General features: G+C 44.2%; 1 protein-coding gene across 1 annotated transcript in view; it reads left to right on the top strand.

The window, feature by feature from the left end:
* dag1 (dystroglycan 1) overlaps positions 1–14,429 on the top strand; it is a 33,959-nt gene extending 19,530 nt beyond the window's left edge. Inside the window, exons 2-3 of the mRNA XM_042510924.1 lie at positions 8,674–9,135; positions 10,064–14,429. Of these exons, the coding sequence (XP_042366858.1) occupies positions 8,674–9,135; positions 10,064–11,890 (2,289 nt within the window). The 3' untranslated portion in view covers positions 11,891–14,429. The remainder of the gene's footprint in view (positions 1–8,673; positions 9,136–10,063) is intronic.
* Positions 14,430–14,925: the final 496 nt, after the last annotated feature.

The raw sequence follows: 14,925 nt of genomic DNA, 5'->3' as shown, positions 1-14,925 counted from the left end.
AAATACGGATACATTTCAAGTAAACTTAATTAGACAGAAAGTGAACATAAATTAATATTAATAGTTTTATTTACCCAATTTTCAGAGGCAGTCAGTTTCCAAGATTATTTTAAGTAAAGTCAACTTGTCAGATTTTGCAGTACGTCTCTGCTGTTAATATCTGTAGTAGTAGTAGTAGTAGTAGTAGTAGTAGTAGTAGTAGTAGTAGTAGTAGTAGTAGTAGTACTACTCTGCAGTTAATCAGTGGACTGACCCTTTAACCGAGCCGTCTGCGGTTTTGAAGGACCGTCGTGTTGTGTGTGTTTTTGGTGAAGTTGTAGCCGATGCTGTCGGGACGCTCACACAAATCAAACCTCTTTTTCAAATCAGAGTTTTTTAAAATCACGGTTGTTGTGTTTTTGTGTCCCTCGCTGCTCGTTTATCTCCCTCACTCCGAAATTTTTACTGATGCGGAGCCACCGATGAATTTTTAACAGCAGAACACGAGCTTTAAAACATCAGCCTCAGACCCCCCCAACATCCAACCATCCATCCATCATCCATCCATCCATCATCCCTCCATCTATCATCCATCATCATCCATCCCTCCATCATCCATCCATCTATCATCCATCCATAATCCATCCCTCCATCATCCATCCATCTATCATCCATCCATCATCCATCCATTCATCATCCATCCATCATCATCCATCCCTCCATCCATCATCCATCCATCCATCCATCATCCCTCCATCTATCATCCATCATCATCCATCCATCCATCATCCATCCATCTATTATCCATCATCCATCATCATCCATCCCTCCATCCATCATCCATCCATCCATCCATCATCATTCATTCATCCATCATCCATCCATCATCCATTCATCCATCATCCATCCATCCATCATCCATCCATCCATCCATCATCATTCATTCATCCATCATCCATCCATCATCCATTCATCCATCATCCATCCATCCATCATCCATCCATCCATCCATCATCATTCATTCATCCATCCATCCATCCATCCATCCATCCCTCATCTATCATCCATCCATCATCCATTCATCCATCATCCATCCATCCATCATCATCCATCCATCCATCCATCATCCATCATCATCCATCCCTCCATCTATCATTCATCCATCCATTCATCCATCATCCATCCATCCATCCCTCCATCTATCATCATCATCCATCCATCATCCATTCATCCATCCATCCATTCATCCATCCATCCATCCATCCATACATCCATCCATTCATCCATCCATCCATACATCCATACATCGTCCCTCTATCCATCCATCTATCATCCATCATCCATCCATCATCCATCAATCATCATCCAACATTCATCCATCTATTCAACCATCATCCAACATCCATCCATCATCCATCCATCCAACATCCATCCATCCTGTTAACCTCAGTTTCCACTGGAAACACTTGACTCTGCCAGCACCTCCTCCGCCCCCTCCTCCTCCTCTTCCTTCTCCTCCTTCTCCTCCTCCTCCTCCTCTTCCTCCTCCTCCTCTCAGTGACCTCTGGGTTACTCTCGTTTCGCTTTGCTTCCTCCCTCCTCTTTTCACATTACCTCTCACTTCGCCTCCTTTTCCCTCCCTTTCTCCATCATTCTCTTATCTTTTCCCTCCTCATCTCTCCCTCCCCTCCTCCTCCTCTCTGTCCTCACCCTCTCTCCTTTTCCTCCTCCTTCTGTTGCCTCCATGCTCCCTCTGTTTTCCTCCTCACTGAGTCACATTTCACCCCGAGTCATCACATCACACGCGCAGCCTGCTCCTCCTCCTCCTCCTCCTCCTCCTCGTTCTCCACCCTCACCTCCTCCAAAATATGAGTCTTATCTGTGGAGCTGTCAGCCGGGTCGCCGCTAACAATGGCCTCCTTTCTCCGTGTTCTCTCGCCGCAACAATGAGCCGCTTTCTTCTCCCCGAGACTCGACGCCTCCTCCTAATATCTCAGTGTTTAGGAGATCTCTCTCTCTCTTTCTTCTTGCTTGACCTCTTTCTTTCTTTCTCTCCGTCACTGCTCTCGCTGTCTGTCATGAAGATGGGTGACGAAGGTGTGTGTGTGTGTGTGTGTGTGTCAGGGGGATGAAATGGAAAAAAAGATGGAGAGAAAGAAAGGACAAACAGACTGTGAGACAGGAGAGGGTTAAATTACAAAGCTGGTCTCCACCTGAAGGTTATGATGAAGTTTTTAGTTTTTCTGGTTTTGTAGCAAAATTAGATTTTTTTTTCAGGGTTGTTGCAGTTTGGTTTTTTTTTGGTTGTTTTTGAAATGTTCATTCATTCAACATAAAGATAACACAACAATAAATAACTGAGGAGATGCTCACAATATATTCACATATTTTTACCCTTTTCAAGTCTGTTTTCAACGTTACTAAGAACCAGTGTGATCTCCCACGGTGCTGCTAACAGAAAACAGCACAGAAAATGTACAAGTACGACAAATCAGTTATAATGATAAATATAAACCAAGGTTAAAAAAAACCATAATAAAACAGAAAGTAAACAAAGAAGGAAAAAAAACAGGCATCTAAATTTCTGGCATCACCCGTTTTAACAGGAACCATCTTCATTTAAATCAGTCAATTTTCATCTGGACCAGTTTTGAATAAACTCAGTGTTTTGGTCCAAGTTTCACTAAACCAGCGTTTTTAAATTCAACCATCATTCTTATATTTTCAGCAGTAGGTGGGTTTACATTAACCCTCAAACTGCTTAAATTGAAAATGTTAATATAAAACATGCCTAATGGAAACATGTCAGTTTTGTAAAAACTACCATTTATCACAAAAAAGTTTTTCCGCTTGCATGAGGTGGTATTTCAGGCATTGAAATCAGAGTCATATTTGTCCAAATGGCAAGTCTTTTCTTTTAGTCTTTTCTAGGTCACATGATGCTGTGAGGTCACATGACGCTGTGTCTACGTGCTCATCAGTAGGAACTGGCTCCGTCATGATGCAGCCGGAGCCACAAGAGCTGTTATTTCATCACATAACTCTGAGAAAGTTTTGAATCCACAATTCCTCTGTGAAATCGTGGACTACATCTCCCAGAAATCCCTCATATGTGGCCACTCCCACGTATAAGGGGCTCACCTTTCCATCATGGCTCCATAACACGTCAACCTGGCCTTGGATTGGAAATAATGACGGCTAGTTTGGTGGCTGCAATAGAAATAAAGCTGCCATGGTTACTGGGACGTTATCACCAGAGGAGAAGTCGCACATCATCACTCAGTGGAAACACAGTCAGCTCCACGTTGTGTTTTATCCACATTTCCAAAATATCACTGAAGTTTTGTGCAAATCTGTGATGGAGACTCGCTGCTCCACAGTCCGTCTGCGACTCTGCAGCAAACCGCTGAGGAGGCAGCGCGGCCACTGATGCTCAGTAAAATATGGATGATGATGCCAGCGATATGCGATAATGTCTCCCAGTGTTTCACGCCTGTCGCTCACGCACACTTCAAATACGGCCGAGTTTGTTGCACCGCGGCGCCCGTCACTGGAGCTTATAGCGCCGATAGTCACGCTGGCTTTGTGGCTGACGCGTGTGTGTGTCAGTGAGAGAAAAGATGATCAAACGGCCCCTAACTTTGATGAGATTATTTCGTTTTAATTAACAGTCTTTTAAGTCGGGGGGGGTTTGGGGGACGTGCGCTCGCACTGCGGGTGACAGCCGAGCTCAGACCTCTTTGCACACGTCACTGATCCATTCTTTCAAGGCTCTTATCTCCCAGCAGCCTCTAATGCCATCGTGTAATTGTGACTAAAACTGGTTTTATTTGAGTTTTTTTGGAGACTTAGATGTGATTTTGGCGTCCAGAAGTCCTTGAGCAAGGCACAGAGCTGCTGCTGACAGATGTTATCAGGAGGAAATTCACCGTTTGCTCTGTATGTTCTGTCTCTGCCTGAAGTTGCCCTTGCCACCACCTTTCACAGCTTCCCAGAAATCAGCTGAGTGTCTTCGCTCTCGCTGCCGGGCTCTCCGTGTTTCTCCAAATAAATCTTCCAAACTGCAGGGTTTTCCCGGGCCGTTTCGGAGGGGCTCAGGCGCTAACCTTGCCAGTGGTGCGTGTTGTTTTCGGGAGGCTGGAGGAGTCTGTGAGAGCACACGATAACCTTTAGGGCCAAACATCAAGCTCTCTCGCGCGCTGCAGCCCTGTGCCAGGAAGAGATATGAAATATTTTTCTTGACATTTCGGTGGATTTGATGTATTTTTCATGTTCTTTTAGGGAGGCGGGAAACTACAAGCTCTCTGCCGGGTTCACCGAGGAGTTTAAGAGGCACCGTTGGGTTTGTGTTTTATCACTCGCTGAGGCAGCAGCGCTGATTTACAGAGCTGCCGGTCCAGAGCCGAAACACAAACCGTCACAACTGGGAGCTTCCCAGTGCGACCAGTCTGTCTGGAAATGTTGGCATCGTACACTTCTGCAAAAGACAAAGAAATGTTAATTTGTATAACACATTATCATAGACAAATGAAAGTGATTCACAGTCAAAAGATAAGAAAGAAAGGAAATAAGAATAAGATAAATATTGGTTCAATTCAAAAAAGATGAGAGAAAAACGCAACGAGCAGCTCGTTAACAAATGTTCCACAAATTGCAAGAAATTTCTAGATTTGGAGAATTAATTTTTAATGAAGTAAAATAATAAAATTTAAGATATTTAAAGTGATGTTTCAGAATTATTATAATTTTTAAGCACTTTTTTCTGGTCATTTACTTTGTTTTAGTACTTTGTTTTGTCCTGTTTGTCGTGTTTGAGATGAGCTGCCGTCGTTCAGGAGCTCACCGGGTGAATTATCCTCAAACACACGACATTTAAAGACATTTAAACGTTAAAAAAATACATTTTTGTTTCTGTCGCTGCTCGTCACAGAGGAGCTTCAAACTACGGTGGCTGATGATAAAACACAAACGTCTGCCAGTCGTGTTTGGTTTGTCCTTTCTGGGCTACTGTAGAATCATGGCGGTGCAACATAGTGATAATGAAAACAAAACCGCGCTCATTTTCAGCTGATTATATACTAATGAAAACAGACTGATTATATTATATTCTCTTTTTGTAAGAAGGGTCATGATGTTTTTGTGCCAAAACTTAACCACAGCTGTTGCTGAAAAGTAAAAAAAATGTAAAGTTTCAACACAAAGGTAACATAATACCGCGCAAATGTAATGCATCGATTTACAAAAGACTAAGAAAGTAAGAAAGACAAAGAAAGTATTTTTGTGTAAAGCGGTTGTGAGAAAGCTCTTTGTTGTTCTGAGCTTCTGCAGATTTTGGCGTTGAAAGATTCAAACTCCGTCATGTTTTTTGTATTTTCTGTGTCATTGAAAAAAGTTTCTGCACATGAAATCTTCCAGCATGAGGTGCAGCTGATGTTGTTAGCTGTAATCCTGTCATATTTTCACCTCCTCTGACCAAAATGAAATCAAGTGTCACCTTTTTTTTTTTTTTTTTTTTTTTTAGCCCTATTTTATTTTTAGCAGATAAGGCGGCGGTCATTCGTCTGCTCTCAGGACGCAATTTAGTAATTTACAGAGCAATTAGGACAGTTATGATGAGATTACCGCCCGGCGACTCACTTGTCCTTCATCGTCTCTGTGTGATTTAATTTGCTCTGCCATGTCAGGAGGCGATTGGTTTGAAGTTTGGAGGCGGTGGAACTCCGTGACAAATTAAATCAAACGTTGTTGCTGGAGGAGCCACATTTGAAGACACATATTTGTTTCTCTCGCAGGCAAAAAAAACCAGCACTTTCACTGATATTTGTTTGATTTTCTGCCGGACGGGAAATAGAAAAGATGCATGTTTCCCTGTAATCTGCAATTATCTCAATAATATTTGTGTTTCCTGCAGTCATAAATTTCAAGCTCTTTTTTTTAATAATCTGGCCCAGAAATCATGACATCTTTCCACGCCGCCACCTCAGGAATGAGCTTTTATCTCCTGATGAAAAGGCCTGTCAGATTGTGATCGTGACATTTTGAAATGATGACAGCAGGAGAGAGGGAGGCCGGGGCGCAGAGGAGGCGCGAGGTGTCACAGGAGCACACAGGGAGAGGAGCAGGAGACCGGAGGCACAAAGAAAAGCAGGAGAACAACATTATTTAAAAAGGGCTGACCCGAATACTTCGAAAGTTCAGTCGTTGAAATTGACACACAAATCAGCACTGAAATGGTTCATTTAAACAACCCTGAAAATCCCAAATAGCCCAAAAATTACATAGTAACCCAACATTATTCATTCTGCATCAATATTAATTATTAATTATTCTCATAGGACATTTAATTTAAAAATGTGAGTCAAAGAGGATGTTCTCAACCTGAAGCCGTTGACTCTTTTTTAAACCCTTTGAAACACGAGAAAATTGGCGTGAATTCTTTCAAAAAACGTGCGAAGGCGTGCACGAAGGCTGAAATTCATCCGTGCTGTTCTGAAGCGAGATGCAGTCTGAGATGTTTTTCTGGCCAAAAGCAAAAGAACGCAGATTCATTTGTAACCGACCAGCAGAAAATATCGTCTCATATCGATCGCAGGTTTCTGAATCGAATCAAAATCATATCGTGGCGGGCTTTGTGATATGCAAATGTTGTATTGTTGTCCAAAGAATAAATATAATATTGTAGCGTGATGAAACTGGAGATTTAAACCTTTATGAATTATTATAAATGAACTGACTGAAAACCAACGTTCCAAATAAAAGACAGATTTCCGTCAAAGCTTCGATTAATCACACACACCTCTCACTAAAGCTCCTGTGTGTGTGTGTGTGTGTGTGTGTGTGTGTTTGTAGATATTTATTTCATATCTACTCATGTATTCAGTAATGTTTAAGTAAGGAAGCATATGCAGATTTATTTAACGACTAATGGAGAGGCGTGGGATCAGATACACTTCTTCCTCCTTTTCAAACATTAAAACTGTGTCAATCAATCAATCAATGCCTAAAAACTGATATATGGGACAGCCGTAAAAGAAAATAGTTGGTAATAATGAATTTCTATGATGATCTTTTGCTGCTCCTTAAAAAATAGAAAATAAAAAGATCTGAATGTTTCTGAGAAAAAAGGGCGGAGGCCTGAGGAGGGTGTGTGTGAGGGGAGGAAGGTTTGAGAGGAATCATCCATGAGAGGATGATTGTGTGTGTTAAACGTGTGTGTGTGTGTGTGTGTGTGTTTGATTTCGTCAGGGCGGCCACATGTGTACTGTAAATCAGACGGAAAATGCACACACAGCTTTCAATGTGTAGCCTTGTGTGTGTCTCTGTGGCCTCGTGTGTGTGTGTGTGTGTGTGTCTGTGGCCTCATGTGTGTGTGTGTGTGTGTGTGTGTGTGTTTATGTGTGTGTGTGTTTGTGCGTGTGTTTTCCCCCGGCGCTGCCTGTGTGCTGGTTAGAGCATTAATGATGTGTCTGGGGAGCGCTGCCTCTACATAATTTATCAACCAGGATTTATTAGCCGCAGAATTAACTTGTAGGGGCCGGGGCGCGCGCCGCGCATTTGTTCTTGTTTTTGGATTTATGTGTGCGGACGGATGCATCGTCACTCCCCCGTGATGCATTTCTCTCCATCAGCCTCCTGCCACGGGGATGTCCCCCGCCGTATAATTGGCCAAGTTATTTTAATTTTGGTCGGGGTTTAAATTGCAATTGAGAGCACTGATTGTGTGTGTGTGTGTGTGTGTGTGTGTGTGTGTGTACCATGTTGCATAGTCACAGTGGTAAATCATGTTTTGTGTCATTTGTAGCAGCGCTTTGTTTCTGCATTTTCTCTCTCTGCCAGAAATTAAAAGCACAACTTGCTTCAGTAACATCATTTCAGGAAAAACACAAAAACACGACATGAAAACTACAAACTGTGAGTGTGACGAGACCAAAACAGCTTCACGCTCTGTTAAAAGTTTTGTTTGTGCCAACTGTATATTTTGTCGATCTCGCCTTCTGGCCAATATTTTTTCCCAGGAAGCTGCCAGATATATTACCTGTTTCATAAGCAAACGTAACCTTTTCCACAAGTACCAGCTGCCAAATGTTCTGCCTCTGAAAGGCCTATAATTTCTGTTTCCTCCTTCACTTTCTGTTTTCTTTCTTTAACCCTCTGAGACCCACATTGACCCATTTTTTTGGGGGGGGAGGAATAGTGAATTTTTTAAGGGAGCTATCAGGTCATCAGTATATGTCACATAAAATCCATTCACATCATCAGAAAGCTGAAATCTGGAGATGAATTTAATATGTGGCTCAGAAATGAGTGTCGAGTTTTTCTAGTCAAAAGTCTGAAATAAAAAGGGTTTCTAGGATTTTAGGATGTTTCTAGGTTATTGGACATTTCTCAGATTTTAGGACCTTTCCAGGATTTTACAAGGTTTTTTTTAGGGTTTTCAGACATTTCTAGGATTTTAGGATATGTTTTGGATTTTAGGACATTTCTTGGATTTTACGTTTGTCGGATTTTGCAACGTGTCTCAGGGTTTTAGGGCATTTTTAGGACACTTCTCAGATTTTAGAACACTTTTAGGATTTTTTTAGGACCCAGTATGCTGAGTATCACTCGATTTAGTGATTTGGCCGTCAAATCAAATAACCACCTGTATTCGTGAAGACGCCTCTCTTAAAACGTTGTGTTTTGTGTCTCCGTCAGATCACAGAGATGGGGAAGGACTCGCTCCCCGCCTGGCTGCACTGGGACGCCAGCAGCAGACTCCTGCAGGGTCTGCCTCTGGAGGAGGACAAAGGTGTCCACTACATCTCCGTCTCCATCTCCAACCACAGCAAGTCCTCCTTGTCCTCAGAGGTGTTCTCCATCGAGGTTCACCCTGAGGATCATCTGGACGCAGATTCGGCCCAGCTGGCGTCCAACCAAGCCTCCAGCGAGGACGATGTCCAGCCCTTCATGTGTAGCAACGAGGAGCCGGTCACGGTGCTGACGGTGATCCTGGACGCTGATTTGACCAAAATGAGCTCGGAGCAGCGAGTGGAGCTGCTGGACGACATGAGGAGCTTCTCGGGGGTGGGGCTGCAGCACATGAAGATCCTCCCTGTGGTCAACAACAGGCTGTTCGACATGTCTGCGTTCATGGCGGGGCCGGGGAACGCCAAAAAGGTGAGTCGCTGTGCAAAGCCCTGAGTCCGTGTTCAATCAGAAGAAGTGTGTGTGGCTGTGTGGTTTCATGGTTAAGTTAGGGCTGCAATATTATGGCCAAAATGATCATCACAAGTTATTGATTTTAGGGACAAAATATTTTTTCTGCTAATGTACAAAAATGTGCATCAAAGTTAGACGGGTCCTCATCTATAGTCCATTTCCCCAATGTAAAATAAATATAAAACTCCAAAACTTATACCCAAAATTAAGTCAACAGAGCGCTGCCTTCACTTTCACACTGAGCTCCGTCACTCCTGCTTTTCTTGAAAATACGATTCATAAAAAGGATCTTCCTCACCTGAATTCAGTGCTGTATTCACCTATAAGGAAAAGATAAATAAAATTTAACATAAAGTCAAGGCAGCTTTATTTGTTTTTTGTTCTATTTCTATCATTTTATACACCAGGGTAACTCTTAATGCTTTACAGACGTAATAAAATATAAAACATTAAAGAAGCAGATTTACAGTAATTATAATTACAAAATTAATAAATTTTATTCATAGAGCGCTTTCCAAGGAACTGACACTTTAGAGAAGTTTCCCAAATCTGAAATACTAGACTAGACTGAATGACGGCGGTCGATGAACGGATGCTTTTTGTTTCTCGGCCTGCAGTTCATGTGGATACGTATGGCATCTCTTTAAAAGTTGCTGTTAGATTAGGACGTGCTTGATTTCATATGCAGCTGAGTTCTCTCCGAGCAGTATGAATTTTAAACATAAATCTCGCAGTTTATCATGATTTGTGAGCAGCCAAAATGATGATTAATGTTGGATTAATTGTTTTTCCCGGGTATACGTAAATATGTGCGAGTGTGTGAATAATTAAAGGTGTCATATGAGCAGATGGATAATTAAATGCACTCTTCTCACCGTCTCCTCAGGTGGTGGAAAACGGCGCTCTGTTGTCCTGGAAGCTCGGCTGCTCGCTGGACCAGAGCACCGTCCCGAACATACACAGCGTCCAGGGTCCTGCAAAGGAAGGCACCATGTCCGCCAAGCTGGGCTACCCCGTGGTGGGCTGGCACATCGCCAACAAGAAGCCCCACGTCCCTAAACGTGTGAGGCGGCAGTTAAACAACACGCCGACTCCTGTTCTGGCCGTGCTTCCTCCTACGACCGTGGTGGAGCCTCCGGTGAGGATTATTCCGACTCTTTCGTCGCCGTCCATCGCCGCACCGACCGAAAGCTCTGCTCCACCTGTGAGAGGCCCTGTTCCTCTACCGGGGAAGCCGACAATCAGAGTGCGCGACCCCATCGCCCACACCCCGACGCTTGGACCCCCTCAGCCCACAAAAGTAATGGAGACCACCAGCACCCTCCCCATCCAGCCCACCATGACCAGACCAACGTACACAGAGGCGACCGCCACGCCGCCTGCACCAACCAGAAGACCCACCAAGAAACCCAAGAGACCCAAAACCACACCGGTGCCCAGAGAGCCAAAGACTTCCACCGTGAAGCCGTCCAGGCGCACCACACCGTCACCCGCCATCATCCCGGACCCGTACAACGAGAAGCCCGTCCTGCGTAACCCCATCGACCAGGTCAATGCGCTGGTCGGCACATATTTCGAGGTGAAGATCCCGTCTGATACGTTCTTTGATAAAGAGGACGGAACAACCGACAAGCTGCGTCTGACGTTGAGGCAGAACCACAACGAAGTGGTCGGCGAGGGCTCCTGGATCCAGTTCAACACCACCAGCCAGCTCCTGTACGGCCTGCCTGACGTCGGGCACGTCGGGAAACACGAATACTTCATGCAGGCGACCGACAAAGGCGGCCTGAATGCCATTGATGCTTTTGAGGTGCGTGTGAGCCGCTGGCCCACCAACGACAAGACGCCTGTGATCTTCACGGCCAGATTCGACGGTGAGCCGCGGTCGATAACAAACGACATCCACAAAAAGATCCTTCTGGTGAAGAAGCTGGCGTACGCGCTCGGGGACCGCAACAGCAGCACGGTCAGTCTGCGAAACATCAGCAAAGGCTCCATTGTGGTGGAGTGGACGAACACGAGCCTCCCGCAGCACCCGTGTCCAAAGGAACAGCTCACAGCCATGAGCCGGACGCTCGCCACTGCTGACGGGAGACCCACGCAGACCTTCAGGTACTCCATGGAGCCTGAGTTCAGACCACTGGATGTCACGGTGAAGGGCAGGGCGGCGTGCAGGACGCACTCCTTCATCCCGCCGGGAGAGATCGATATACCAGAACCCCCACCGATCACTCCCGCTCCGGGCACGGGCCGGCAGAGCACGGACGACGTCTATCTCCACACAGTCATTCCTGCTGTGGTGGTGGCGGCGATCTTGTTGATAGCGGGCATCATCGCGATGATCTGCTACAGGAAGAAACGGAAGGGCAAGCTGACCATCGAGGACCAGGCCACCTTCATCAAAAAAGGCGTGCCCATCATTTTTGCGGACGAACTCGACGACTCGAAGCCGCCTCCGTCTTCCAGCATGCCGTTGATTCTTCAGGAGGAGAAACCGCCTCTCCCGCCGCCCGAGTACCCCAACATGGCCACGCCGGAGACCACCCCGCTCAACCAGGAGCTGCTGGGGGAGTACACAGCTCTGCGGGACGAAGACCCCAATGCGCCTCCCTACCAGCCGCCGCCTCCCTTCACCACTCCCATGGAGGGAAAAGGCTCCCGTCCCAAGAACATGACGCCATACAGATCGCCACCTCCCTACGTGCCGCCCTAAGACTTGTTCCGCCCTCCCCTCGCAGGGTGGAGGGAGAGGACGCCTGAGGAACTGCGACGGTTTCCATTCTGGTGTTTGTCTGTCTGGACATTTACAGGGAGCGACGACAAGAGGTGCTAAAGTACAAAAACAGCGATGGGGGACTTTCGGCGTGGGCGGGGGCGTTTCACAGATGGGATGATTGGTTGAACCAGCTGGGAGGGACTACTGTTTTTAGTGGTAGCCCAGCGACTAACGTGGCCTAAGACAAACAAATTCTCGTCACATTGGCTTTTGGATCGACCAGTTGCGACGATTGGGAGACGAGCTCTCCCTTCCCAGCATTCATTTCTTCCTCTGTTGGCTTTTATTTTGGATTTCTCATCATTATCCCGAGGTTCTTCTTCTTTTTTTTTCTTCTTCTGGACTGAATCGTTTGCCTAACAGCTCTTTTGTCTTGCTTTTCGATAACACGAGGAGACATGAACTGCCATCAGACCACTGCAGGCAACAACTTTTTACCGAGGAGATTCTCTGAAAACACAAAATCCACCACAAGGATCTCAGATCACCCTGCAGACGACACAAGAGGACGGGAGGCCGAGGTGTGTGTGCGTGTGCGTGTGCTTGTGTGTGCGTGTGAATGAGTGTTTATTCAGATTCAGTACGGTTTGCCTTTTAACACTAGTTGTCTGTTTCTATCCTTATTCACAATGTCTAGTAAAGATGAGAATAACAAGGTAGCCTAAAAAGATTTAGAGAAGAATAATAAAATAATTTGTTTGTTTCATTGGTTTTAAATTCACTGTATTTCTGAAAGATAGATATTTTTTTGGTGGTGGTGGTGGTGGGGGGGCGGGAGGAGAGGGACTGCCTCGCTGAAATGACCTGCAGGAGCTCTTTTATTCCTGTTTTATACGACGATAGGTCAATTACAGCCCATTAGATGGAAATCTCACCGTCCTCTCGGTTGCCCTCAGCAGATCTAACGGGCTCGATAAGGTGGCAGGAAACTGTGTGGGAGGAGGTTAATGTGAGAAAACTACTGTTTTTAGTATGGAGGAGATTATCTGACTGACTTGTCATTGCAGGATTTGCAAAATATGTAGATTAATGCAGATTTCTGTTTGTGCGATTTTCTCAGACCATCGTGATGATGTGAGCTCAACATTGTGTTCAGTATCAGCCTGAACCTTAAACTCTATATAAAGATGGACAGCACGTCCCCACTTACACAATATGACACAATATGATATGAGTCGATACGATGCGATATGAAAAGATATACTTCATTTGCGCAAACATTGCACATAACACATATTAAACTCACCCCGTAATAAAAACACAACAAAACTATGAAGTGTTTTCTGGTGGAAATGCTCGAAAAGGTTCAAAAAGAGGTGGATTGGAACCTGTTTCATGTTGGTGGAAAAAGTAGTTAACAATGGACATCCTCTAAACCACCAATACAGCCAGTTAGTAACTCAAACTGTTGCCAAATCCAGTCAGAAAAAAGGTGAAAACGTCTCATTTTTCCTCCAAAAAACGCATCTTCTTGTTCTTGTTTAACTGTTATCGACTCTGTTTCTGCAGTTACTTCACATATTGCTCCGTTTGTTGACGTTAGTTTGAGCCGTATTCACTGTTCTGCAGCCCACATTTTACGTCTTTAACTACAACGCAGAACCTGATTTTCCCGTAATGGTTTTTAATTTCTGGCTTTGAGGCGACAGACTGACTCGGAGAGCGACGCAGATGAGCTGACGTCATGCGGATGGTCTCAGCAGGCTTCCACAGCGTTTCCTAAAGTTAACAAAACTATATTAAAAGTGAAAGTTCCTCCCTAAACACACGTTCGCTGACAGGAAAAGGAGCCCTTCAGATTATTTTGGAGCAGGGATAATTATTTTTTTATGTAACGAGGCAGTTCTTCTCCCAGGTCAGAGAAACTGTGTGTGCCATTCAGATGGGATTGTACAGATTCTCATATTTTAGAGGTCACAGAGGAGATGATCGAGGCCCAGATCCAGGAGGAAGAAAGAACCTTGAATTAGCTCACTGAAAAATCTCCTTCTAATTTTTTTACCGAGTTTTTGATACAGCCTCAAATCGTTTGATTATTACAAGAAAATGAATGATTATTCTTCTGTGATTTGTAAAATCTTAGCCTAGAAGTTCGATTATGATTCAAATATGTACACTTTTCTTTTCTTTTCTTTTCTTTTCTTTTCTTTTCGTCATGGGTCACATTTTTAAAGTGTTTTATTTTAATCGTGTGTGTTTGCATATCAAAATGTATCTCCCACTATACAAAGATGGAATGACCCATATTTTATGTAATCACAAATTTTATTTTTATGTCCTTATGTTTGCTAATGAGTTTCAACTGAAAGTGACCCTTTGCAATAATAATGTAAGGCGCAGTCCACTCGGTGGCTGGTCGATGCAGGCTCGAGCAAGTGACCTGTCATAATCTTGTTGGTTTTTGCAGGATGCCAAGGCTTTTTTGCTTATCGAGTGTGCATTGTCATAATAAAACCAACTGGTACGATGAAAAAAATATCCACTTTCTTCATTCATGTATCTGACTTGAAGGTAAAATGTGTTATTTTTAGGAAAATGTTGTTGCGTCTTGCTTTGAATTACAGGTTGCAGCTGAAACTTCTCCTGGTCAGAATTTCTTCAGTGTTTATTGTTCAGGAGCTGAATTATCCACCGAGTCTCTTCCTCCAAATCACAAAACACAACAGAATAAAGCAGATAAAGGCTCATTCTGAGGCATTTCAGCTGATTGTACACTGAAGGAAATATGTTCCATTTCTGCCAAAATATCTCCCCAAACCAGTGACACTGAACTTGCTTTTCTTTGGGGCCACTTTTGGAAACTGTCAAGAGTTCAGGGGCCAGTCTCAGCGGCCCCAAACATGCTGGTAAGATTAAAGGACAGTTTGGATTTTAGGATGTTTTTTATGATTGTTACATGTTTCCAAAATGTTGGGATGTTTCTCGTATTTTAGGATAGTTTTTGTATTTAAAGGCTTTTCTAGGATTTTTGG

Source organism: Plectropomus leopardus, chromosome 2 (genome assembly GCF_008729295.1).
Source record: "Plectropomus leopardus isolate mb chromosome 2, YSFRI_Pleo_2.0, whole genome shotgun sequence".
In the NCBI taxonomy this organism is placed as follows: Eukaryota; Metazoa; Chordata; class Actinopteri; order Perciformes; family Serranidae; genus Plectropomus; species Plectropomus leopardus.
Note: the sequence above shows the minus strand (reverse complement) of the source record. Positions and strands in the feature narration are given on the sequence as shown.